The sequence below is a fragment of the Lithobates pipiens genome, unplaced genomic scaffold (genome assembly GCF_037356315.1).
Source record: "Lithobates pipiens isolate NorthernLeopardFrog02 unplaced genomic scaffold, aLitPip1_a1.2 Scaffold_24, whole genome shotgun sequence".
Taxonomy (NCBI): domain Eukaryota; kingdom Metazoa; phylum Chordata; class Amphibia; order Anura; family Ranidae; genus Lithobates; species Lithobates pipiens.
In genome coordinates this window covers 10,809,541-10,835,194 of record NW_027507786.1, presented here as the reverse complement: position 1 = coordinate 10,835,194, position 25,654 = coordinate 10,809,541, and the positions used below count along the sequence as shown (strand labels likewise).

Below are 25,654 nucleotides of genomic sequence, written 5' to 3'. Positions count from 1 at the left end.
ACGTTGCTCTTTAAGTGCCCAGCCGTGGGTCGGGAGCCCGCCGCCGGGTCACATCGCTAAAGAACGAGGAGAGGTCTGTGTAAACAAACCTCTCCCCGTGCTTCCTACTGAGCCTGTCACCGATCGTCTCTTCCCTGTTATAGGAAAAGACGATCAGTGACATCACATGTCAAGCCACACCCCCCTGCAGTTAAAAAAACACACACACACACTTAACCCCTTCCTGCTCCCTAGTGGTTAACTCCTTCACTGCCAGTGTCATTTACACAGGAATCAGTACAGTTAAATAGCACTGATTGCTGTATAAATGACAATGGTCCCAAAATATGTGTCAAAAATGTCCGATGTGTCCGCCATAATGTTGCAGTCACAATAAAAATCGCTGATCGCCGCCATTACTAGTATAAATTTTTTTATAAAAATGATATAAAACTATCCTCTCAGGACTTACCTGGAGGACATTGACCAGGATCATGGAGTTGGTGACCTGTCCGTACAGCTCCTGCTGCTTGGCTGCATAGGACAGGTTGATGAGGGTCCAAGCCACGATTCCTGGCCGCCCGTTGAAGAACAGCTTGAAGTCAAACCACTTTCCAATGCGAGGGTTAAATTCAATCCCCATCATGTAGTCGTAGATGAAATTTCCGGTGAATTTACTGCCAGAAAACAGAGAATGAGAAATTATCATTAATAGATCCTCCAATGGCCCACAGAACTGGGGTGTGTGGAATAGTGTCACTTCCTTATAATATTTCTATTCTGATGGTACATTACATGGAGGAGGTCCAATTGGATTTAGATTAATCCCCATACAATCAGATTGGAACGCGATTAGTTGAATATGATTGTATAGAGATTGGACAAATCCCCATACAATCACATTGGACCAATGTGATTGTATGGAGATTGGACTAATCCCCATAGAATCACATTGGAACAATCCCCATACAATTACATTGGACTAACAACCATGCAATCACATTGGACCAATCTTCATGCAATCACATTGGACCAATCAGAGGCAATTAATCTTCATATAATCAGATCGGACTAATCAGATTGGAACAATCTCCATATAACCAGATTGGACTAATCCCCATACAATCACACTGGGCCAATCTGATTAATCTAATCAGATTGCACTCCATATCCTCATACAATCAGTTTGGACTAATCCCCATACAATCACGCTGGACCAAACTGTTTGTATGGGGATATGGAGTCCAATCGGATTACAGTAATCAGATTGGACCGATCAAATCGGACTAAACTGATTGTATAGAGATTGGTCCAATCGGATTGGCCAAGTGTGACTGTATGGAGATTGCCCCAATCTGATTGAATGGGGATTTGACTAATGTGATTAATCTGATCCGATTGCATAGGGATTAGTCAAATGTGATTGTATAGAGATTGGCTCAATGTGATTGTATGGGGATTTGTCCAATGTGATTCTATGCAGATTGGTCCAATGTGATTGTATGGGGATTGGACCAATGTGATTAATCCAATCTTATTGCATGGGGATTAGTCAAATGTCTTTGTATAAAGATTGGTTCAATGTAATTGTATGGGGGTTGGTCCAATGTGATTCTATGCAGATTGGTCCAATGTGATTGTATGGGGATTAGTCCAATCTAATTGTATGGAAATATGGAGTCCAATCTGATTAGTCCGATCTGATTGGTCCAATCTGATTAATTCAATCTGATTGTATGGAGTTTGATTGGTTCTATCCTAATGGTCCAAACAATTGAGTGGACAAATCTCCATATATAAGATAGGACCAATCAATCGTTTGGACCAATAAGATTGAACCAATCTCTATGCAATCAGATTTGACCAATTATAGGCAATCAATCTCCATACAATCAGATTGAACCAATCAGACTGATCCTATCTTATGTATGGAGATTTGTCCAATCTGATTAGTTCAATCTGATTGCATGGAGTTTGTTCCAGTCTGACTGTATAGAAATTGTTGTGACCTGATTGTATGGAGATTAGTGCACTCTGGTTGGTCCAATCTGATCATGTGGATTGGTCTAATCTGATTGTACGGAGATTGGTGCAATCTTATTGGTCCACTCTGATTGTAGATTGGTTCAATCCGATTGTACGGAGACCGGTCTGATCTGATTGGTCCAATGAATCAGCTTGAACTAATTTATTTGAATATTCAGAGTAGGATCGGATTTATCCTCGAATGTCCACCATGCCAAGTGTTGTAGATGTGAATGCCGAACACTTCTTGCCGAATCTTTGACTTTCTGAATTTCCAAAATGTTGATTTTCCCAATTTCGAACGTTCTTATTTTCTGATTTTTGTTATTTTTTTGGATCTTCGTTCTTTTGAATTTTCAGATATACATTCTTATTTTCGAATTTGCGGAATTTCCGAAAAAATTCTGATATTTTCGAATGAACAAATTTGTCGAAATTCGTTAAAAAATGAATTAAAACGAATTGCATGTGTGCCCAAACCCCAGGAACAGAGTTGAGATCTTTTGTATAAACTCAGGGAGATATTTCTGCTGGTGACCCCAACAAATATCAGAATTCATAGGGTGACCAAGCCTCCCAGACCTCCCCTATACCTGAAATGTCACCTGTGGGTGGAGGACCCTTTTGAGTGTTCGTGGTAGGAGAGCTCTTACCAGTCTTTGGCGTTTGTTGGGAAGAAATAAGCTTTGATCATAACGAACGTGGAGACGGTGTAGCCCAGTATGTTGGTGCACCATAACAAGGGGATCCAGTTGTCGACGATGATGGTTGGAGAGAACCAGTGGAAGTGGTAGGCATTGGCAAACCATACGATGTGTGTGATGATCCAGGCCTGGAGCCCATTAACTTCATACTTGTTGATTATTCCTGGAGAAACAGAGAAGACAATGGAGGTCAGTGCTGCTATCGGGTTCTATGTACAATGAAAAGCACTACGGAACATGCCATAGGGGTGAACAGTTTTGGAAAGTCTTCACTTATAGTGAAATCAGCAAGGAGGAAGATGAGCCGATCAGCCCTGGGCTTAGATGTCCACTGACCTCAGGGATATCATAAGGAACATGAACCTGAAACACTTTTTGGGTTTATGTGTGATATTCCACTGGAAAAAAAGCAAGGCATGGTTGAGGTGGAGGAACTTGACTGGCCTGCACAGAACCTCAACCCTACTGAACCGAACCTTTGGGATGAATTGGAACGCCAATGGTGTACCAGGTCTTCTTCAACATCAGTACCTGACCTCACAAATGGGCACAAAGTCCTATGGCCACACTTCTTGAAGAATGGGCAACCATTCCCATAGACACACTCCTAAACCTTGTGGATGGCCTTCCCGGAAGAGATGAAGCTCTTATAGCTGCAAAGGGTGGGCCAACTCAATACAGTAAACCTTGGTTTGAGAGCGTTTTGCAAGACAGGCTACATTTTTAAATAAATTTTGACTTGATATACAAGTAGCGTCATGTCACAACTGAGTAGAGAGAGGTGCCTCTAATGCCGCGTACACACGACCGGACTTTTCGAAGAACTAGGTCCGACGGTCTTTCCGACGGACTTTCGGCGGAGTTCCGACGGACTTTCCGAATGAACGGACTTGGCCACACACAATCACACCAAAGTCCGATGGATTCAACCGTGATGACGTCCGGACTAGAATAAGGAAGTTCATAGCCAGTAGCCAATAGCTGCCCTAGCGTTGTTTTTTGTCCGTCGGACTAGCATACACACGAACGGATTTCTCGGTCCAGCGGAGTTCCGGTGGAAAAATTTAAAACATGTTCTATTTCTAAAGTCCGCCGGATTTTTGGCAAGCAAAGGTCCGATGGAGCCCACACACGATCGAATTGTCCATTCACAAAGGGGCAACGCGACTTCCAGCGAGACTTTGGGAGGCAACTTGGACACGACTTGAGTATGAATCACAGCACGACTTGAGGCAACTTACCAGGCAACTTGAAGTTGCCTCCAGGACAGGGACTTTGCCAGTGGCCAATCACATAATAATCAGCTCTGTGGGAGGGAGGGGTTTGCCTAGAAAACTATTTTTACTTCCTGGAAAGTTGCTTCAGTTAAGACAGGGGGTTCCGACTTGGAGGCAACTTCTATTGAAATCAATGGGTATAAATTGCCTAGAAGTCGGATTGAAGTAGTACAGGAAACTTTTCTGAAGTCGGAGCAACTTCAGTAGTGTACATTAAGACGGCTCTCATTCACTTACATTGATTTTATCATGTTGCGCGACTTGAGGCAACTTGGGATGACTTCAAGTCGGATCCAAAGTTGCTCCTGTGTGAATGGACTCTAAGCCTTTGTACACACGGTCGGAGAATCCGTCGGAATGTGTCCTATCGGACCGTGTCGTCGGATAATCCGACTGTGTGTGGTATGCATCGGACTGATTCCGTCGGAATATCCATAGGACCCAATTTTCCAACATGTTGGAAATATTTCCCGACCAACTGGTTCGATCGGACATACTCCGATCATGTGTAGCGAATTTTGATCGGACCAAGTGCCACGCATGCTCAGATCAAATTCCTACATCAAAGCTATTGGCTACTAGCCTGAATGTAGTCTCATCGTAACGAAATTACGTCATCACGTTCTGAAAGATCGGATTTTTCGACAACTTAGTCCGACCGTGTGTATGCAACAGTTTCGGACAAAATCCGATGGATTTGGTTGGCAGAATCTCCGACCGTGTGTACAGGGGCTAAGTGTAGTAATATGGTTACATTTAATGAAGGTACAACTTTTAGAAGCATATTGCTACACTTAGCCCTAGTACACGCGGTCGGACATTCCGACAACAAAATCCGTCGGATTTTGTCCGACGGATTTTGTCCGAAACTGGTGTTGCATACACACGGTCGGACAAAGTTGTCGGAAAATCCGATCGTTCATAACGTGATGACGTTATTTCGTTACGAAGGGACTACGTTCAGGCTAGTAGCCAATAGCTTTAATCTAGGAATTTGATCTGAGCATGCATGCCACTTTGTCCTACACACAATCGGACAAAGTCCAATCGGATCATGTTGCCGGAAAATTTTATAGCCCAGCTCTAAAACTTTGTCGGTCGGATATTCTGACGGAAACAGTCCGATGGAGCCCACACACGGTCGTATTATCCGACAACATGGTCCGATCGGACATTGTCCATTGGAATGTCCGACCGTGTGTACAAGGGCTAAGAGGCGCCTCTCTCCTCTTTTATACTCTGTAGCTTCTGCTGGATTTTGCTTCCAATCCCCTTATGGAGGCTTCCATTTGTTGATGGACATTTTATGGTTACACAACCAATCACATTGCTATAATCTTTGGACTATAGTCTATGGACTATAAACTGAAAGACTTATGAATAAATGGTTGTGGAACGAATCATTTGAGTTTCCATGATTTCTTATGGGGAAATTCGCTTTGATATACAAGTGCTTTGGATTCCAAGCATGCTTCTGGAACAAATTATGCTTGCAATCCAAGGTTTTCCTGTATTGAACTTTGAAACCTACGGTCTAAGGCTGGATACCGGTAAAGTTCAAGTGCGTGTAAAGGCAGGTGTCTCAATACTTTTGGTAATATAGTGCATCTGATTCTGCGCTATATCAATAAAACTACAGTCCGCCGTCGGCAAGTGGCTTACCAGCTGGTGTTCGAGCTCCTTCTTGGACACCTCCAACGTAGCCTGGGAGAAATTTATGGCAGATATCTGGAATTAGCATATACAGGAACACCTGGAAAAAGAAAAAAAAAATCATCATTAGGTGCTGTTCACACCATTCCGTGCACCACAGACAAAACACAAGGACAAATGATTGTCCATTGTTTTCTACGGGGCTTATTCCAGAATAAATCACAGCGCTGCAACATGTTGGTTGAACGTCCTACTCAATGCATTTTCCTTACGCAGCTGCGCTCCCGTTTCTAATACATTAAATGGGCTTTCAAAAAGGGGACAGCTATTTAATAGCTGAATGTGGAAATGGGTATATTAATAATAGATAACACTATCGATCATATATATATATATATATAGAGAGAGAGAGAGAGAGAGAGAGAGAGAGAGAGAGAAAAAAAAATATATATATAAATATTAAATATATATTTGCACACCCACGCACACAAAGCCTTGAAAAAGTATTCATACCCCTTAAAATTTTCCACATTTTGTCATGTTAAAACCAAAAAGGAGGAACTTGAACCTCCTAAAATCAACTGAAATGTAATTTGAATTCCATAATTAATTACCTGGAAAGATACCCAGGCTGCGTAGATATAAACAGCTTTCCAGGTCAGCAACGGGGTCTTGTCCCATATGTCGGCCAGCTGGGTTTTTCCAGAGTACAAGTCAAGAAGAGGTCCGGTGAGGGCACATTGGTACTGATCACATGACATCACAAAATAATAGACAATGAGTGGAGCAAACATCAATAGGAAGATGACGCTGCCCAGCGAGAACCAGTCCACTTCCCTGCCAAGAGATGTAAGAAATTGTAATAATCCAAGGATAGACTAATTGGAACTGAGAAGCTATAAATGGTTCAAAAACATATTAGACTAATAAACAAAACTGAGTGCTCTGGATAGTGCAAGTAAATCTTTAATAAATAAAATGATAAATTGCACTTACTTATGCCGGCCATACACGGTTTGAATTTTGAAAGAATTTTCTTTCGAAAATCGTATGTAAGAATTTTCGTATGAATTTCGCACCATTAGTGGGCTGCAGCAACAGCCGATTTTCGTGCGGAAATAAAATTTGAGGAATCGGACATGTTGGAAATTTTTTAGAAAAACAAACGATTTTCTAATCAATGATGGGAGAATCGTGCGAGAAACGTAATAAGAAAAGAAAATGTACGGAGATACAAGAAAATTTATGGAGAGAAAAGAAGATTCCCAGCCAAGAAAATTCTTTTCTGTAGCAATATGAGGTGAAATTGAAGGCTTGGTCGGCCGAATTTTCGAAAATCAATGGTGGCATCATCGGATCACAAAAAAAACGAATTTTCTGATTTTGAAAAGAAAATTCGTTCGAAATTTCGACTGTGTATGGCCTGCATTAGACCATTATTCCAGAAGATGCCTCTCCCATGCATGCTCCAATCAAGTATTCCGTGGGCGAGGCTTCATCTGGCATTATGCTCTGATCATATAATTTATTAAAGGTGACCTATCTGCATCTAGTTTTTCCTTCTTTATATGTTCAGTTATATGGCCACAATCTGCCAACGAGTCAACGTACTCCCAAAAGTTTCTTGCTCAATAGCTAATTTCCTTATTTTTTAAGGAAACATCTTCTATTGAGCAAGAAACTTTTGGTTGTTGGTTGGATGCCATGAATTCCTGTAGTTTGTTTATATATAACATATATATATTGTATATAAACAAACTACAGGAATTAATGGCATCCAACCAACAACAGTCTCACTCTGAAGTCATGGTGACTGAAATCTGTTTGGTTGCATTTGGGTTCCTACACAAAGATACCTAAACTATATGGGCAAAGTTGTTTGTTGATCCAGACCATCGCACCTACATGAACAAACGTATGCGTTTTCTCCACATGAGTGAATTCACATTTCCAGGGAAGGGTCCTGTTAATACTACAGCATACAAAGACACTGTAGACAATTGAGCTCATCCAACCTTGTAGTAACAGTTTGGTGAAGACCCTTTTCTGTTCCAGCATGACTGAGCCATTGTGTATGAAGCCAGTTCCATAAAGACTAGTTTGGTGTGGAGAAACTGGAGTATCCTGTACAGTGCCCTGACCTCAACCCTTTGGGATAAATTGGAACAAGCTAGGTCTTCTCCTCCAACATCTCCATTAAGACCTGGTTTTACCAGTTTGGTGTGGAGGAGCACAAGTGTCCTGCACAGAGCTCTGACTTCAACCCTACTGAACATCTACACCATTCAAAGACACTGTAGACAATTGAGCTCGTCCAACCTTGTAGTAACAGTTTGGTGAAGACCCTTTTCTGTTCCAGCATGACTGAGCCATTGTGTACGAAGCCAGTTCCATAAAGACTAGTTTGGTGTGGAGAAACTGGAGTGTCCTGTACAGTGCCCTGACCTCAACCCTTTGGGATAAATTGGAACAAGCTGGGTCTTCTCCTCCAACATCTCCATTAAGACCTGGATTTACCAGTTTGGTGTGGAGGAGCACAAGTGCCTGCACAGAGCCCTGACTTCAACCCTACTGAACATCGACACCATACAAAGACACTGTAGACAATTGAGCTCTTCCAACCATGTAGTAACAGTTTGGTGAAGACCCTTTTCTGTTCCACGATGACTGAGCCATTGTGTACGAAGCCAGTTCCATAAAGACTAGTTTGGTGTGGAGAAACTGGAGTTTCCTGTACAGTGCACTGACCTCAATCCTTTGGGATAAATTGGAACAAGCCGGGTCTTCTCCATTAAGACCTGGTTTTACCAGTTTGGTGTGGAGGAGCTCAAGTGTCCTGCACAGAGCCCTGACTTCAATCCTTCTGAACATCTTTGGGGTGCATTGGAATGAGTCAGGTCTTCTCCTCCAACATCTCTATTAAGACATTGTTTTACTAGTTTGGTGGGGAGGGACTCAAGTGTCCTGCACAGAACTCTGACCTCAACCCTACTGAACTGAACCTTTGGGATGAATTGGAACGCCAATGTTGTACCAGGTCTTCTCATCTAAAATCTGACCTCACACATGGGCACAAAGTCCTACAACCACACTCCAAAATATTTAGGAAAATCTTCCTAAAAGAGTAGAGGCTTTAGGCTTCATGCACACGAGACGCAGATGCAAACGCTGCTGGACACATGTTGAAACCGCGTTTGCGTCTAGAAGCGTTTAGTTAAGCTAACATCATAGACCCTCCCCAGCTCAAAAATTAACTATTTCAGCAATTTTGTGAGACCAGAGTGAGTAGCAGCAGCTGTGAGAGCTGCAGTGTACTTGTATTTAGCGTGTCACTTGCCACGGCACCTGCCACAAGTTGTGGATTGTCCACTTGCCACGTGACTTGCCACATCACCTGCCACGTCACTTGCCATGTCATCTGCCACAAGTTGTGGATTGTCCAACTGCCACGTCACCTGCCACAAGTTGTGGATTGTCCACTTGCCACGTGACTTGCCACATCACCTGCCACGTCACTTGCCACGTCACTTGCCACGAGATGTGGATTGTCCACTTGCCACGTCACTTGCCACGTCACCTGCCACGTCACCTGCCACGTCACTTGCCACGTCACCTGCCACAAGTTTTGGATTGTCCACTTGCCACGTCACTTGCCACGTCAGCTGCCACGTCACTTGCCACAAGATGTGGATTGTCCACTTGTCACATCACCTGCCACATCACTTGCCACATCACCTGCCACGTCACCTGCCACAAGTTGTGGATTGTCCACTTGCCACGTCACTTGCCACAAGATGTGGATTGTCCACTTTCCACGTCACCTGCCATGCCACCTGCCACAAGTTGTGGATTGTCCACTTGCCACGTCACTTACCACATCACCTGCCACAAGTTATGGATTGTCCACTTGCCACATCACATGCCAGTCACCTGCCACAAGTTGTTGATTTTCCACTTGCCACGTCACCTGCCAGGTCACTTGCCGCGTCACCTGCCAGGTCACTTGCCACGTCACCTGCCACAAGTTGTGGATTGTCCACTTTCCACGTCACTTGCCACTTCACCTGCCACGTCACTTGCCACAAGTTGTGGATTGTCCACTTGCCACATCACTTGCCACCTGCCATGTCACTTGCCACAAGTTGTGGATTGTCCACTTGCCACGTCACTTGCTACCTGCCATGTCACTTGCCACAAGTTGTGGATTGTCCACTTGCAATTGCAATTGTTTAAAATATTTTTCTAATGGTTTTTCATCATTTGCAATCATTTTTGAGATTTTTAATGTAAAAAAAAGGTCACCTTTAAAAACGCATATAAACGCAAACGCGGCTAAACGCGGTAGCAGCGTTTTGCCGCGTTTTACCGCGTTTTGCGTCTGAAACGTGGAAATTTTTGCTTCTGAATGCATTTTTTTGCTTCTGGAAAAACGAGATTAAACGCAACTGCAACAACGAGACTGTGTGCATGGACACATAGGATAACATTGAATGAGTTCAGGGGCAGTTGAAAAAACTGTCCAACTGCATCTGAACGCGTGTTTAACTGCGTCTCGTGTGCATGAGGCTACAGGGGAGGTCCAACTCTTTATTGATGGTTTTGGAACCGGATGTCCAACAAGCTCATTTAGGTGTGTCGGTCAGGTGTGCACAAATCTTTGGCCATATAGTACATAAATCTGGAAAGGGATGTTTTTTTTTTTTTTTTTCATTTATTTAGTCCAACAAAGAATCAGCTAAAACAAAGTAGATTTAGATAAAAAGGTCAAAACCCATCAAAATGCAAACAATTGCTAATTATATATCGAATGATCTTCATGGCAATTGTTCATTTTTTTCAATTGTCTATGCCATTGGATGGAGTAGATTTTGACGGTTGTTTGCAAAGTTTACTCTTTTGTGTGACTGTTCAATTCGATATCATTAGTAAACGTTTGTGGAGAAAATCTGTTCACTAATTTTTTTGCAAATTATTGGCCAATTATATTTATTTTCTGCATAAGATAAACTGATTATCACACAGCTTCATCGAACTGAAAGGATAGTCATCCAATCACTGGCCAGTCTAAGGAGTGATTTATGGAGGAATTCTTACCAGGCTCGACCCCATTGCCCGTCACCTTCTTTTGCTCCGTTAGCGATTTTCTTGTGATCTCTTTTAGCTGCATGCTGCTTCCTATGTTCACCCATTTTTATACTGAAAGACAAGAGAGAGAAAATGTTAAAGTGTTTGTAAACCCTAAATAAGCTTCTCTTATTTGTTCATACAATAAATTTCGTTATTATCTCCGAATTCTATTTTATTTTCTCAGTATTTTGTGTTATTTCGTAATTTTGTGTTATTATCTCGTAATTCTATTTCATTATCTCAGAATTGTATTTTATTGTCTCAGAATTTTATTTTATTATCTCAGAATTCAATTTTATCTCAGAATTCAATATTATCATATCAAAATTCACATTTATTATAATAGAATTTTGTGTTATCTCAGAATTTTACTTTACTAACTCAGAATTCAATTTTATTATAACAGAATTTTGGGTTATCTCACAATAAAATTAGAATTTTGATATAATAAAATTAGAATTTTTGATTTTTTTGATATAATTCTATCAAAATTCTAATTTTATTATATCAAAATTCTAATTTATTATAACAGAATTTTGTGTTATCTCTGAATTTTATTTTATTTTATTATCTCAGAATTTTGTGCTTTTATCTCAGATTTAGGTTTAACCACTTTGAATGACAATTGCACGGTCATGCAGCACTGTAAAGAAGCTATTTAATCACCACTGGGTTTTTACCCTCCAGAAGATTTACTCCCCCCCTTCATGACCCGGCCATCTTTTCGCGATAGGGCACTGCGTTGCCTTAACTAACAATTTTGCGGTCGTGAGAACCTATAACCCCCCCCCCCCCCCCCCCAAATGAAGCTTTTTTTGGTGGTATTTGATAGACATGTACACTGCCGAAAATTTTTTTGTTTTTGTTTCATTTGTTTTTTTTTTGTTTTGTTTTAGGGTCATTCGTTACGACTGTAATTCGAAAATTTGAAAATTCGTAAATCCGAAAATTCTAAATAAATAACTAATAATAACTATCTTTTAAAGGTATTGGAATTTCCTTTCAAATTTGACTGTTAGTGAACACAAAGAATACGAATTTATCCAAAGTTACAAAATTATCCAAAACAAACGAATGCCGCATCTAAATAAATGGAATGGAATAAATTAATAATACAACCTTTTTATTATTATTATTATTTTAATTATGGACACTTACCTGTCCTGGAATCCAGCGATGTTGGCACCCCAGCCAATGTTTCCGTCAGCTCTCGGGTGCTGCCGCCTCCATTTGTAGTAAGGGAACCCGGTAGTGAAGCCTTTCGGCTTGAAAGCCGGTTCTAAAATGCGCGAAGCATGCTGCGCTTTCTGAATGGCCCAGCGGCGAGGGAAGGAGGAGAGGGGCGGAACTTCAGAGTGATCTTGCTTTGGCGAGATCTCTCAGAAGTTGGGACGGGTACCCGATCCCTCTCGCTCCCCCCAAAGGTGCCAAATGTAGCACCGGGGGGGGGGGGGGGGACTGATAAGCATTGTTTCCCCTTAAAAAAAAATGTTGTTTCTAGAGTGAAGAAATGCTTTAATAAAGTATTTTTGTTAACTAATTCAAGTTGGTTTGTTTTTTCCAATCAAGTCATTTTTTATAAAATACAACATTTTAAAAAGGATAAACAAAAAATATTTTCCTCAAATAACCCCACCTAAATACACAAAAATAAATAAATAAAAAACATTTCCATTGGGGCTGTTACTGATTAAAATTTTCGTGTTCGTTTAATCGTTTTTTTTTTTAATCGATTAATTGACTAATTTCGATTAATTATAACGCACATACAGATCCAACTACTTTTAGCTGATCTCCTTGCATTGCAACTCTGTATTAGTCAGTGGCAAATGTGGTATACACTATATACAATCACCCGACACTAGTTAGTTTCTACAATCCATGACTTAACTTCACAGTTCACACAAATACTTTTTAAATTCAAACTGTAGCACTGTCATAAGTAATACGTGGAACTTCCGCTTATCGGAACCCTCCCCCCCTCCGGTGCTACAATTGGCACCTTTTCGGGGGGAGGGGGGTACAGATACCTGTATAATACAGGTATATGCACCCACTTCCGGGCATAGATATCCGTAGAATCTGAGGGTATTTACACCACTTCCTGCGGAGCCCCCGCTGTCTGCTGGGAAACACACGGATCCCAGAGACAGAAGGGACCGTCCTTATTGCGCAGCACGACTCGCGCGTGCGCAGTAGGGAACTGGGAAGTAAAGCCGCAAGATGGCGGCGGCAGCACCCGAGAGCCGAGCGACAGATCCGCTTCGGGTGCTGACATCGCGGGCGCGCTGGATGGGTAAGTGTCCATATTTTAAAAGTCAGCAGCTGCAGTATTTGTAGCTGCTGACTTTAAAAAAAAAAAAAAAAAGGCGGAACTCCGCTTTAATGGAATATATTAAAGTTTTTTTAACTAGTCCCAGAACTCTTCCATAAACTCAGAATGATTAAAAGTAATTTTCTAAAAAGATAATAAATAATAAATAATTATAAAAATAATTTTCTAAAAAGGTATGATCAGGATTAAAGCGGGAGTCCGCCGGGACTCCGCGTTTTTTTTTTTTTTAAAAAGCCAGCAGCTACAAATACTGCAGCTGCTGACTTTTAAAATAGTGACACTTACCCGCCCAGCGCGCCCGCGATGTCGGCACCCGAAGCCGATCTCTCGATCGTCTCTCGGGTGCTGCCGCCGCCATCTTGGGTATGGGATTCAGGAAGTGGAGCCTTTCGGCTTCATTTCCCGGTTCCCTACTGCGCATGCGCGAGTTGCGCTGCGCAATAAGGATGGTCCCCGCTGTCTCTGGGATCTGTGTGTTTCCCAGCAGGCAGCAGGGCACTTGCGGAAGGGGGCGGGCACTTGCGGAAAGGGGCGTAATCTACGCCCCTTTCCGCAGAGAGCTATCCCGGAAGTGGGTGCAGTTACCTGGATTATCCAGGTAACTGCACCCCCCTCCCCCCTGAAAGGTGCCAATTGTGGCGCCGGAGGGGGGGAGGATTCCGATGAGCGGAAGGTCCATTTTAGGGTGGACCTCCGCTTTAATATCATACCATTGTGTGGTTCAGTGGTATTTTTAGGTGGGGTTGATATTCCATAAAGGATCAGCAATGTGACGTACATAAGGATCATTCTAATGGCAAACGGTCAGACTTTCCAATGTAAAGTGTGCGATCGGAGCTTGCTGTCGGAGATTCCGCCTTGTTTGTAGGCTACATCGGACAGTTTCCATCGGAATTTCCGTCGCGCAAATTTGAGATCCGGTTCTCACATTTTCTCGACAACAAAACCCGTTCACGTAAATTTCCGATCGCGTGTACACAATTCCGGCGCGCAAAGTGCCACGCACGCTCGGAATCAAGCAGAAGAGCCGCACTGGTTATTGAACTTCATTTTCAGAATTTTTCGACAAGATTTGTGTGACTGTGTGTATGCAAGACAAGTTTGAGTCGCCATCCGTCCGAAAAAAAGCAACATGGATTTTGTTGTTGGAATGTCCGATCGTGTGTATGGGGCATAATGGATTCACCCACATCAGCAGAGGCGATAAATCTGATGAATGGAGGAAGAATAAAGAAAACGCTTCCTATTCGGGTAGTGCCGGTGTAATGTAAATAAAGCTTCCTTTGTTTCCATGAACTGGTTAGACAGGTAAGTGAATACATGTGTACAGTCATCATATGGAAATATTGTATTTGAATAAAAGATGAACATTTCATATTACAGCAACACTCAGCGGCTGAGATGATGCGTCCTCAAAGTTAGTCAGGTCTGTAGGAACAAGAAATTCCGCTTTACATTCATTGAGCTCATCATTGTATTAGTTAGTTTGTACTTTTATCTGTGTAACTGGGAGGTGATCAGATCTTCTTTATTAAATAAGCAATTTCTGCTTCCTACTTAAAGTGGTTGTAAACCCTTACAAACCACTTTGACCTACAGGTAGGCCTAGATTAAGGCTTACCTGTAGGTCCAAGAAATATCTCCTAAACCTACACGGTTTAGGAGATATTTGCCAAAATACAGGCACCGCTGTCTACGGCGCATGCGCCATAGACAGCGGCGCGCAGGCGCACTGAGCACGCCGCTGTCAACGGCGATATGCCGCAAGTGGCGGCTCCCGTGCGCATGCGCGGGAGTGACGTCATCGCGGCTTCGTCGAATAACAGCGGCGGAGCAGCGAGACCCACCGAGAAGATGGATGCTCCGGACTACAGGGGACAGCGGTGACTTCGCTGGCTCCTGTGTCAGGTAAGTGACACATAATGGGCTACTATGCGATGCGATGTGATGCTATGCGATGCGATGCGATGCTATGTGATGCGATGCATAGTAGTCCATTATACTTTACCTTTGCAGGGAATCAAAGAGGAAGTAAACCCATCAGGGTTTACTTCCTCTTTAAAGCAGACCTTCACCCTTAAGCAAACGTCATGTTACCTTGCCTCTGTGTGCTTGCTTAACTGCTAACTTAACTTTTTCGTTTTTTTTTTTTCATTCATTAAAGTGTATTTTTTTTTAAATTGCGTTTGAAAGACCGCTGCGCAAATACAGTGTGACATAAAATATTGCAACAACCACCATCTTATTTTGTAGGGTCTCTGCTAAAAATATATATATATAATGTTTGGGGGTTCTGAGTAATTTTCTAACAATTAATATTGATTTGAACTAAGCAGCAAGTGCCAGAAAAAGGTTTAGTCTTTAAGTGGTTAAACTTCCCTCATCTACAGGCAGAAGTTCATTCCTTTGATCTAATGCCGCGTACACACGGACAGAATTTCCGATGGAAACCGTCCGATGGGAGCCTTTCATCGGATTTTCCGACCGTGTGTATGCCCCTTCGGTCTTTTTCCTGTCGGCATTTCCGACGGACTTTAGATTGGGAGCCTGTTCTTAATTTTTCAGATGGAAAACCTTTCCTATTGAATTTTCCGATCGTGTGTATGCAATTCCGACACGCAAAATTCTGACGCATGCGCGGAAACAATTCAACGCATGCTCGGAAGCATTAAACTTCCCTTTTATAGTGCCGAACGTGTTGTATGCCACGGTGTTCCAATTGCGTTGGAATTACGATGGGAAAACCATCAGAGCTTATTCTGAGGAGAATGCCGATCGTGTGTACGCGGCATAAGAAGAAATGTTACTTTGTTTATACTTATCCTCCGATGTTGTGGTGAAACTTGGCAGGCTTCCTGGAATATTTAATTTATTTTTTTCAGCTGCGAGAATTCTCACAAAGAATCGTGAAATGCTGATTTGAAGATCGGGAAGGGAAAATAATTCATAATGATTAATCGTGCAGCTCTAATATATATATATATATATATATATATATATATATATATATATATATATATATATATATATATATATATATATATATATATATATATATATGTTTTTTTTTATTAGAGCTGCACGATTAATTTCTTAAATACAAAATGCAGGCAGTCTGCCAAGTTTTATCACAACATCGGGGATAAGTATAAACAAAGTAACATTTTGTAAAAAAATAAAAAAATTATAAATATAAATAAATAAATAAATATATAATATATATATATATATATATATATATATATATATATATATATATATATATATATATATATATATATATATATATATATATACACTATTTTTTTTTTCAAATTCATTAATTTATTTTATGCAAGGCTGTAGATAAATTCAATTTATGTCCTTTTTTTTCCCCCACACACACCCCATCAGAGCCCCCCCACACACATTAATGTCCCAATCAGAGACCCCCCCCCCCCACACACATTATTGTCTCCATCAGAGACCCCTGTACATTAAAGAGGGATGCCCAAAAAAAAAATATTAAAAGCCAGCAGCTATAAATACTACAGCTGCTGACTTTTAATAAATGGACACTCACCTGTCCCGGGTTCCAGCGATGCCGGCAGCCGAGGCCGATCGACCGCTCGGGCCTCGGCTGCTGCCCCCGCCATTCGAGGTGAGGGAATCAGGAAGTAAAGCGAATCGGCTTCACTTCCCGGTTCCCTACTGCGCATGCGCGAGCTGCGCCGCGCAATAGGAAATCTCCGCGCTGTCACTGGGACCCGTGTGTGTCCCAGCAGACAGCGCGGCAGGGCAGGAAATGGCGTAGACTCCCGTGGGAGTCTATGCCCGGAAGTGGGTGAAAATACCTGTCTTTGACAGGTATCTCCACCCCCTCCCCCCTGAAAGGTGTCAATTGTGACACCGGAGGGGGGGGGGGTTCCGATCAGCGGAGGTTCCACTTTAGGGTGGAATCCCGCTTTAATGTCCCCATCAGAGACCCCCTACACACATTATTGTCCCCATCAGAGACCCCTGTACATTAATGTCCCCATCAGAGACCCCCTACACACATTATTGTCCCCATCAGAGACCCCTGTACATTAATGTCCCCATCAGAGACCCCCCACACACATTATTGTCCCCATCAGAGACCCTTGTACATTAATGTCCCAATCAGAGAATGGGAAAAAAAAACTCCCAGCTGGCTGGATGTGGCCTGCAAGCCGTAGTTTGGAGACCCCTGGTCTACACCAAGGAAGAAAATATTAGGTTAAAATAAGAGAATTACATGAAGGAATATAGAAGGAAGGACTAAGGAATATATTCCTTAACCACTTGCTTACCGGGCACTTAAACCCCCCCTCCTATCCAGACCTAATTTTCAGCTTTCAGCACTGTCACACTTTGAATGACAATTGCGCGGTCATGCTACACTGCACCCAAATTAACTTTTTATCATTTTTTTCCCACAAATAGAGCTTTTATATTTTGTTATAAAATTGTGTAAACAGGTAATTTTTCTCCTTCATTGATGTATGCTGATGGGGTGGCAGTGAAGGGCACTGATGGGTGGCAGTGATGGGCACTGATGGGTGGCAGCGATGGGCACTGATTGCTTACACTAACAGGCAGCACTGCTAAGTGGCACTGATTAGCTCCACTGTGTAAACAGGTAATTTTTCTCCTTCATTGATGTACGCTGATGGGGCGGCAGTGATGGGCACCGATGGGTGGCACTTGTGGGCATTGATAGGTGGCACTCATGGGCATTGATAGGTGGCACTCATGGGCACTGTGGGCACTGGCAGGTGACAATAATAGGTGGCACTGGCAGGGGGTACTGGATGGCACAGAGGAGGCATCTTTACCTCCTTCCTCTTCGGGGCCGATGTCCCTTTAACATAAGCCGGTTACATTGGCTGACAGCTGATCACATGGTAAGGGGCCGGGCTCGGCGCACAGGGGGGCGCGTGCACAGGGGAGGACGTCCTATGACGCCCTCCTGGAAATTGAGGTGCGCGCTGTAGCCGTCATTCGGCTATGGACCAGACCTCAACTGGTTAAACCATTAATCTACAAACATATTTAGTTACAAGTAAAAGGCAGAGTGTTCCCATAATTACCCTTCACGCCAAGGTTCCATTCTGATGGCTGCTCTCCCATAAAATGTGTGTTTCCCTCCCATCTACTCTGTGTATATACTGCAGGCTGATGCCCAATTGGTTGGCATAGCGTGGCTCTGATTGGTCAACTTCCCTATTGACTACATCTTCAATCCCTATACTTTGCATAAAGTCAGCCCCCTTTAATGCAAATCCTTGTGACTATTCTGAGAAGGAGATTGACAAAAATTTTCCCGGGAAGCTAAGTATTGAATACGGGTTGTCCCCCTTTATTGCATATCTCAGCATGGGATCCTTTGAGATGAGTATGTTTAAAACAATGAGGTTTGGATCCCATTGTTTGTATACAAAAGCCTAGGCACAGACTTGTCTGCAGTTTTGGCTGGTGTTCAAAATTTCTTGGGGGGGCGCAAACATTTTTGGAAAAAAAAATCAATTGCAGCCACTGTGCCCATCAAACCCTGCCAGCGTGCCCATCAAACCATGCCAGCGTGCCCATCAAATGCTGCCAGCGTGCCTTCCGCCTCCCCCACAACAGATGGATCATGGGACACCCCACGACCACCATACCCCCACGGATGGATCGCGGGACACTCTGGCCCGCACACACCCCCCCCCCGCACAGATGGATCGCGGGACACCCCGTGCAGGAGGACTGGAAACTAAGGTGTCCTTGTCTCCGGCGTCTCCTCTCCAGTGAGCTTCCTCCGCTCTGTCCCACTTACGCCAAAGCACTGAGCATCCAATAGGGACGCCTGCCGCTTTGCCCAATCAGGAAACAGGTCTCACTGACCTGCCTCCAGATTGGTGAGGAGGCAATGCGGTGTGAAAATAGCGAATATTCAATCGGTATGGTCGCACAATTGGGTGGGATCAGGGCGCACTCCCTGCGCCCCGAGCCCATCCCTTTTTGAAGCCTGTTACAGCCTCCTATCATAGAATCCATGTGTCCGGCGTCCTGAAAGGGGCCGGGTGCATGGATAGGGAGGCGACAGCAGGGTTGGGTAGTTGGGGGAGGGGGGGGTCGGTGTCCGTGTGCCCGCAATGCACAGGCCACCACTGCTTGTCTGGTTTACCAGAGATTTCTGTGAAGATAATAAGTTCCGCCCTACATAGTTACAAGCTAAATATATTCATAATTACAATATTTTACAGCTATTAATGGAGATTTCTTATAAGGCAACAACGATTTGAAAACAATTCGAATTTCGTTAAAACCTTTTTTTCGTTATATCGGATTCGTTGAAATTCAGTACTATTCTAATTCGGAAATTCAGATACATTAGAGAATTTTTGTCTGAATTTTTAATTCGGAATGAAACAAACTGCACATGTCTAATCAGCACAGGGTCAATTTAGCACTGTCCAGGCAGGGGGCCTCATAGGACAGTCAGGGGAGAATGAAAACTCCTACGAGCCAGGCACTGATAGAAGTCACAAGATTGCTATATACTGCTGATGAGAAAAGGTATTTAGCAGTTTATATTTACTAAACTATTGCATTTCCATGTTCTGTGTACTGTGGGAGACCAGGCCAGCTATACAGGTCCTTCTCAAAAAATTAGCATATTGTGATAAAGTTCATTATTTTATGTAATGTACTGATAAACATTAGACTTTCATATATTTTAGATTCATTACACACAACTGAAGTAGTTCAAGCCTTTTCTTGTTTTAATATTGATGATTTTGGCATACAGCTCATGAAAACCCAAAATTCCTATCTCAAAAAATTAGCATATCATGAAAAGGTTCTCTAAACAAGCTATTAACCTAATCATCTGAATCAACTAATTAACTCTAAACACCTGCAAAAGATTCCTGAGGCTTTTAAAAACTCCCAGCCTGGTTCATAACTCAAAACCGCAATCATGGGTAAGACTGCCGACCTGACTGCTGTCCAGAAGGCCATCATTGACACCCTCAAGCAAGAGGGTAAGACACAGAAAGAAATTTCTGAACGAATAGGCTGTTCCCAGAGTGCTGTATCAAGGCACCTCAGTGGGAAGTCTGTGGGAAGGAAAAAGTGTGGCAGAAAACGTTGCACAACGAGAAGAGGTGACCGGACCCTGAAGAAGATTGTGGAGAAGGACTGATTCCAGACCTTGGAGGACCTGCGGAAGCAGTGGACTGAGTCTGGAGTAGAAACATCCAGAGCCACCGTGAACAGGCGTGTGCAGGAAATGGGCTACAGGTGCCGCATTCCCCAGGTCAAGCCACTTTTGAACCAGAAACAGCGGCAGAAGCGCCTGACCTGGGCTACAGAGAAGCAGCACTGGACTGTTGCTCAGTGGTCCAAAGTACTTTTTTTGGATGAAAGCAAATTTTGCATGTCATTCGGAAATCAAGGTGCCAGAGTCTGGAGGAAGACTGGGGAGAGGGAAATGCCAAAATGCCTGAGGTCCAGTGTCAAGTACCCACAGTCAGTGATGGTCTGGGGTGCCATGTCAGCTGCTGGTGTTGGTCCTCTGTGTTTTATCAAGGGCAGGGTCAATGCAGCTAGCTATCAGGAGATTTTGGAGCACTTCATGCTTCCATCTGCTGAAAAGCTTTATGGAGATGAAGATTTCATTTTTCAGCACGACCTGGCACCTGCTCACAGTGCCAAAACCACTGGTAAATGGTTTACTGACCATGGTATTACTGTGCTCAATTGGCCTGCCAACTCTCCTGACCTGAACCCCATAGAGAATCTGTGGGATATTGGGAAGAGAAAGTTGAGAGACGCAAGACCCAACACTCTGGATGAGCTTAAGGCCGCTATCGAAGCATCCTGGGCCAACACCTCAGCAGTGCCACAGGCTGGTTGCCTCCATGCCACGCCGCATTGAAGCAGTCATTTCTGCAAAAGGATTCCCGACCAAGTATTGAGTGCATAACTGAACATAATTATTTGAAGGTTGACCTTTTTTGTATTAAAAACACTTTTCTTTTATTGGTCGGATGAAATATGCTAATTTTTTGAGATAGGATTTTGGGGTTTTCATGAGCTGTATGCCAAAATCATCAATATTAAAACAAGAAAAGGCTTGAACTACTTCAGTTGTGTGTAATGAATCTAAAATATATGAAAGTCTAATGTTTATCAGTACATTACAGAAAATAATGAACTTTATCACAATATGCTAATTTTTTGAGAAGGACCTGTAGTTAATGCAGAGTCCTGGGGAGACAAGATATAGCGAATGCAGGCTCCTGGGGAGACCAGATATAGTGAATGCAGGATCCTGGGGAGACTAGATATAGTGAATGCAGGATCCTGGGGAGACCAGATATAGTGAATGCAGGCTCCTGGGGAGACCAGATATAGTGAATGCAGAGTCCTGGGGAGACCAGATATAGTGAATGCAGGCTCCTGGGGAGAGTAGATATAGTGAATGCAGGATCCTGGGGAGACCAGATATAGTGAATGCAGGCTCCTGGGGAGACCAGATATAGTGAATGCAGAGTCCTGGGGAGACCAGATATAGTGAATGCAGGCTCCTGGGGAGACCAGATATAGTGAATGCAGGATCCTGGGGAGAGTAGATATAGTGAATGCAGGATCCTGGGGAGACCAGATATAGTGAATGCAGGCTCCTGGGGAGACCAGATATAGTGAATGCAGAGTCCTGGGGAGACCAGATATAGTGAATGCAGGCTCCTGGGGAGACCAGATATAGTGAATGCAGAGTCCTGGGGAGACCAGATATAGTGAATGCAGGCTCCTGGGGAGACCAGATATAGTGAATGCAGGCTCCTGGGGAGACCAGATATAGTGAATGCAGAGTCCTGGGGAGACCAGATATAGTGAATGCAGGCTCCTGGGGAGACCAGATATAGTGAATGCAGGCTCCTGGGGAGACCAGATATAGTGAATGCAGAGTCCTGGGGAGACCAGATATAGTGAACGCAGGCTCCTGGGGAGACCAGATATAGTGAATGCAGGCTCCTGGGGAGACCAGATATAGTGAATGCAGGCTCCTGGGGAGACCAGATATAGTGAATGCAGGGTCCTGGGGAGACCAGATATAGTGAATGCAGGCTCCTGGGGAGACCAGATATAGTGAATGCAGGCTCCTGGGGAGACCAGATATAGTGAATGCAGGCTCCTGGGGAGACCGGATATAGTGAATGCAGGGTACATGGGGAGACCAGATATAGTGAATGCAGGCTCCTGGGGAGACCAGATATAGTGGATTCGGGCTCCTGGGGAGACCAGATATAGTGAATGCAGGGTACATGGGGAGACCAGATATAGTGAATGCAGGCTCCTGGGTTTAGTAACGCTTTAAGTAATGCTAAGTGGAGTTGTCCTTCTCCAAGCACCCTGTGTAAACTGCTGACTGCCACTTCTGTAAAATGTGACCGCCAGCCAGGGGGGTTACATGTCAGCAACTATGGAAGGAAACCTTCGGCCTCAGAAACAGTAAACTTTGCACTAGAGAGTTATCATAGAGTGCTGAACAATGACCGCTCTTATCAGCTATAGATTCCGTATATCAGGCAGTATAGTCGGCATCCCTGATGAACAAAGGGCTCTGGCAAGATCAGCTAACCATGCAGAGTCTGCGCAGACAAGTCCTGCATAGGGAGGGGAAGAGCAAAGCACACTCACTGTACATCGGGAGCACAGCATAGCATATGTAATGTGCAAACATTTCCTCCCAGATGTATCGTCGTCATGATTCATGGCTGTATTTCGATATCCTGCTGCTCTAGACACCACCAAATGAGAACGCTCAATTTATATAAGCCCCGCCCCTCATGTCATGTGATCATTTTAGTAAAAAAATTAATGATTGAATGCGCTATTGGCGGCAGCATTGGTTTCCCTTTATATGCAATGCTATACTCCTCTTGTACAAGAGAATAGAAAGATGGATCCAGACCTATACAGAGCCTTCGGACAGGGCCATCTAGAGGCCAGGGCAAGCATACCGAACCCAAGATACATGAGCATTATCTTTTAGCGAAAAACCCCCTCCCCCCAAAAAGAAAATCGAGCACTAATCTGCATGCTTACCCCCTAATCACGAATTCCCCCTCCTACCAGTACAAATCCGCCCCCTGCTGAAATCCCCTTCCCCCCAGCACAAATCTTCACCCCTCCCCCCGCACAAATCTATCCTTCGTCGAAAAAAATTCCCCCTTCCTACTACAAATCCTCTAACCCTCACATTCCCCCTCTGAGCACAAATCCTCTCCTACCACTCCAACCCCCCCCCCCCCTTTCCAGGCAGCACAAATTCTCCCCAATCCCCCACCCCAACACAAATGCCCCCAAATCTCCCCTTCTAGCACAAATACCCCCAATCATCCTTGCTAGCTCAAATCCCCCCCAAAAAACAAAATTCCCTTTATAGAACTAATACCCCCCCCCACACCATATTACTTTTTCTAGCCTCCAAAATTCCCCTTCCTAACACAAATTTTCTTTCCCCCCAACATAAATCCCCTCAAATCACCATTCTGAGCAAATCTTCCCAAAGTTCCCCTCCTAGAACAATTCTTAACCCTTGCTACCCCCCACACATTCTCCCTCCCAACACAAATCCCCCCTCCCCAAAACAAAATTCCCTTACTAGCACAAATATCCCTCCCCCCCACCCACACATCATATTACTTTTCCTAGCCTCCTAAATTCCCCTTCCTAACACAAATCATCTTCCGCCATTCTCTCCACCCCCCCCCCACACACATAAATCCCCTCAAATCACCACTCTGAGCAAATCTCCCCAAATTTCCCCCCCTAGAAGAATTCTTATGCCCTGCCACCCCCCCCCCCACCCAACACAAATCCCCCCCCCCAAAACAAAATTCCCTTACTAGCACAAATATCCCTCCCCTCCCCCCACCCACACACCATGTTACTTTTTCTAGCCTCCAAAATTCCCCTTCCTAACACAAATCTTTTCCCCCCACCCCCCCAACATAAATCCCCTCAAATCACCACTCTGAGAAAATCTCCCCAAATTCCCCCTCCTCGAACAATTCTTACCCCTTGCCACCCCCCCACATTCCCCCTCCCAACACAAATCCCCCCCCCCCCCCCCCGGCAAAAACAAATTTCCCTTACTAGCACAAATACCCCCCCCCCCCCCCACGCACACACCATATTACTTTTTCAAGCCTCCAAAATTCCCCTTCCTAACTCAAATCTTGTTCCCCCCATCCCCCCCCAACATAAATGCCCTCAAATAACCCCTCTGTGCAATTCTCCCCAAATTCCCCCTCCTAGAACAATTCTTATCCTCTAACACCCCCCCCCCACATTCCCCCTCCCAACACAAATCCCCTCCCCCACAACCTCCCTTGTGGCCCTCCCACACACCTCTCATGATACCACAGTGCCCAGGGCAGCTTCTCCTCCTGCCCACCCCTTGTCCCGGCCCTTGCTGCTTCTCCTAGCCGAATTATCAGAAATATCTTTAATAGCTTTCTTTTTCATTCACGTTTATCCTTCCAGTGCCTTTAAAAAAAAAAAACTACTTTGGGGAATTCGTGTTACCAGAGCAGCGGAGAGTCTTGTGACTCTTCTCATTAGACCCTGCACCAACCCCCCCCCCCCCCCCCCCCCCCACACACACACACACACACACACACACACACACACACACACACACACACACACACACACACACACACACACACCCTGCAGCTTTTGCTGTTAAAAGTATAAAGAAAAACATATAAAAGTATATTTATATTTAAATATATATATATATATATATATATATATATATATTTTTTTTTCTTTTTTAAATATATATATATATATATATATATATATATATATATATATATATATATAAATTTTTATTTTTTTTAAGTATAAGGACCAGCTCACACCAGATGCAGTTCCGTGCGCTTTTTTTCTGCACTATAAATGCATGCACAGTGGTTTCCATTAATTCCAATGGCTTTAGTTCAGTGTGCCCTTTTAGTTTAGTTTAGTGTCGGCACCGGAAATGGTGCATGGTGTGAACTAGAGCCATTGGAATACATGGAAAACACAGTGCATGCTTTTTTTTTTGTTTAGTGCAGAAAAAAAGCGCAAAGAAATGTAGCTGGCGTGAACTGGCCCTTAAAGTGAAAAAAAAAAACCCAATTAAACAAACCTCGCTGAAATATGTTTATTTAAACAAGAAAAACATATCCATTGGAAATGTCCTTCAAGAGCTTTTATCAGCCGCGCTGCGCCTGCATGGGCTGAAGTTCAACAGATTGCTGGGGAGATAGTAGCGGGCATTCATGGCTACAGGCCTATTAAAGGTGAAAGAGTCTGATTATCATTCGCTGTGTTTTCTACATCATATTGTTCAGTGTTGGCGTATTATTTGTTTTAAAAACAAAACAAAAAACTGACAAAACAGACTTTGTCCTTACATTTTTAATTTCCCATCTAATTTAAAGTTACCGGAATAGTAAGGTTTTGCTTGTAAACAAAGCCATAGGTGTGCGCACGGGGTGTGCCAGGTGCAC

General features: G+C 43.5%; 1 protein-coding gene across 1 annotated transcript in view; it reads right to left on the bottom strand.

The window, feature by feature from the left end:
• DHCR7 (7-dehydrocholesterol reductase) overlaps window positions 1-25,654 on the bottom strand; it is a 55,240-nt gene that overhangs the window by 10,714 nt on the left and 18,872 nt on the right. Inside the window, exons 2-6 of the mRNA XM_077453603.1 lie at window positions 10,733-10,834; window positions 6,253-6,475; window positions 5,648-5,738; window positions 2,658-2,871; window positions 452-656 (exon numbers count right to left, since the gene is read on the bottom strand). Of these exons, the coding sequence (XP_077309729.1) occupies window positions 452-656; window positions 2,658-2,871; window positions 5,648-5,738; window positions 6,253-6,475; window positions 10,733-10,827 (828 nt within the window). The 5' untranslated portion in view covers window positions 10,828-10,834. The remainder of the gene's footprint in view (window positions 1-451; window positions 657-2,657; window positions 2,872-5,647; window positions 5,739-6,252; window positions 6,476-10,732; window positions 10,835-25,654) is intronic.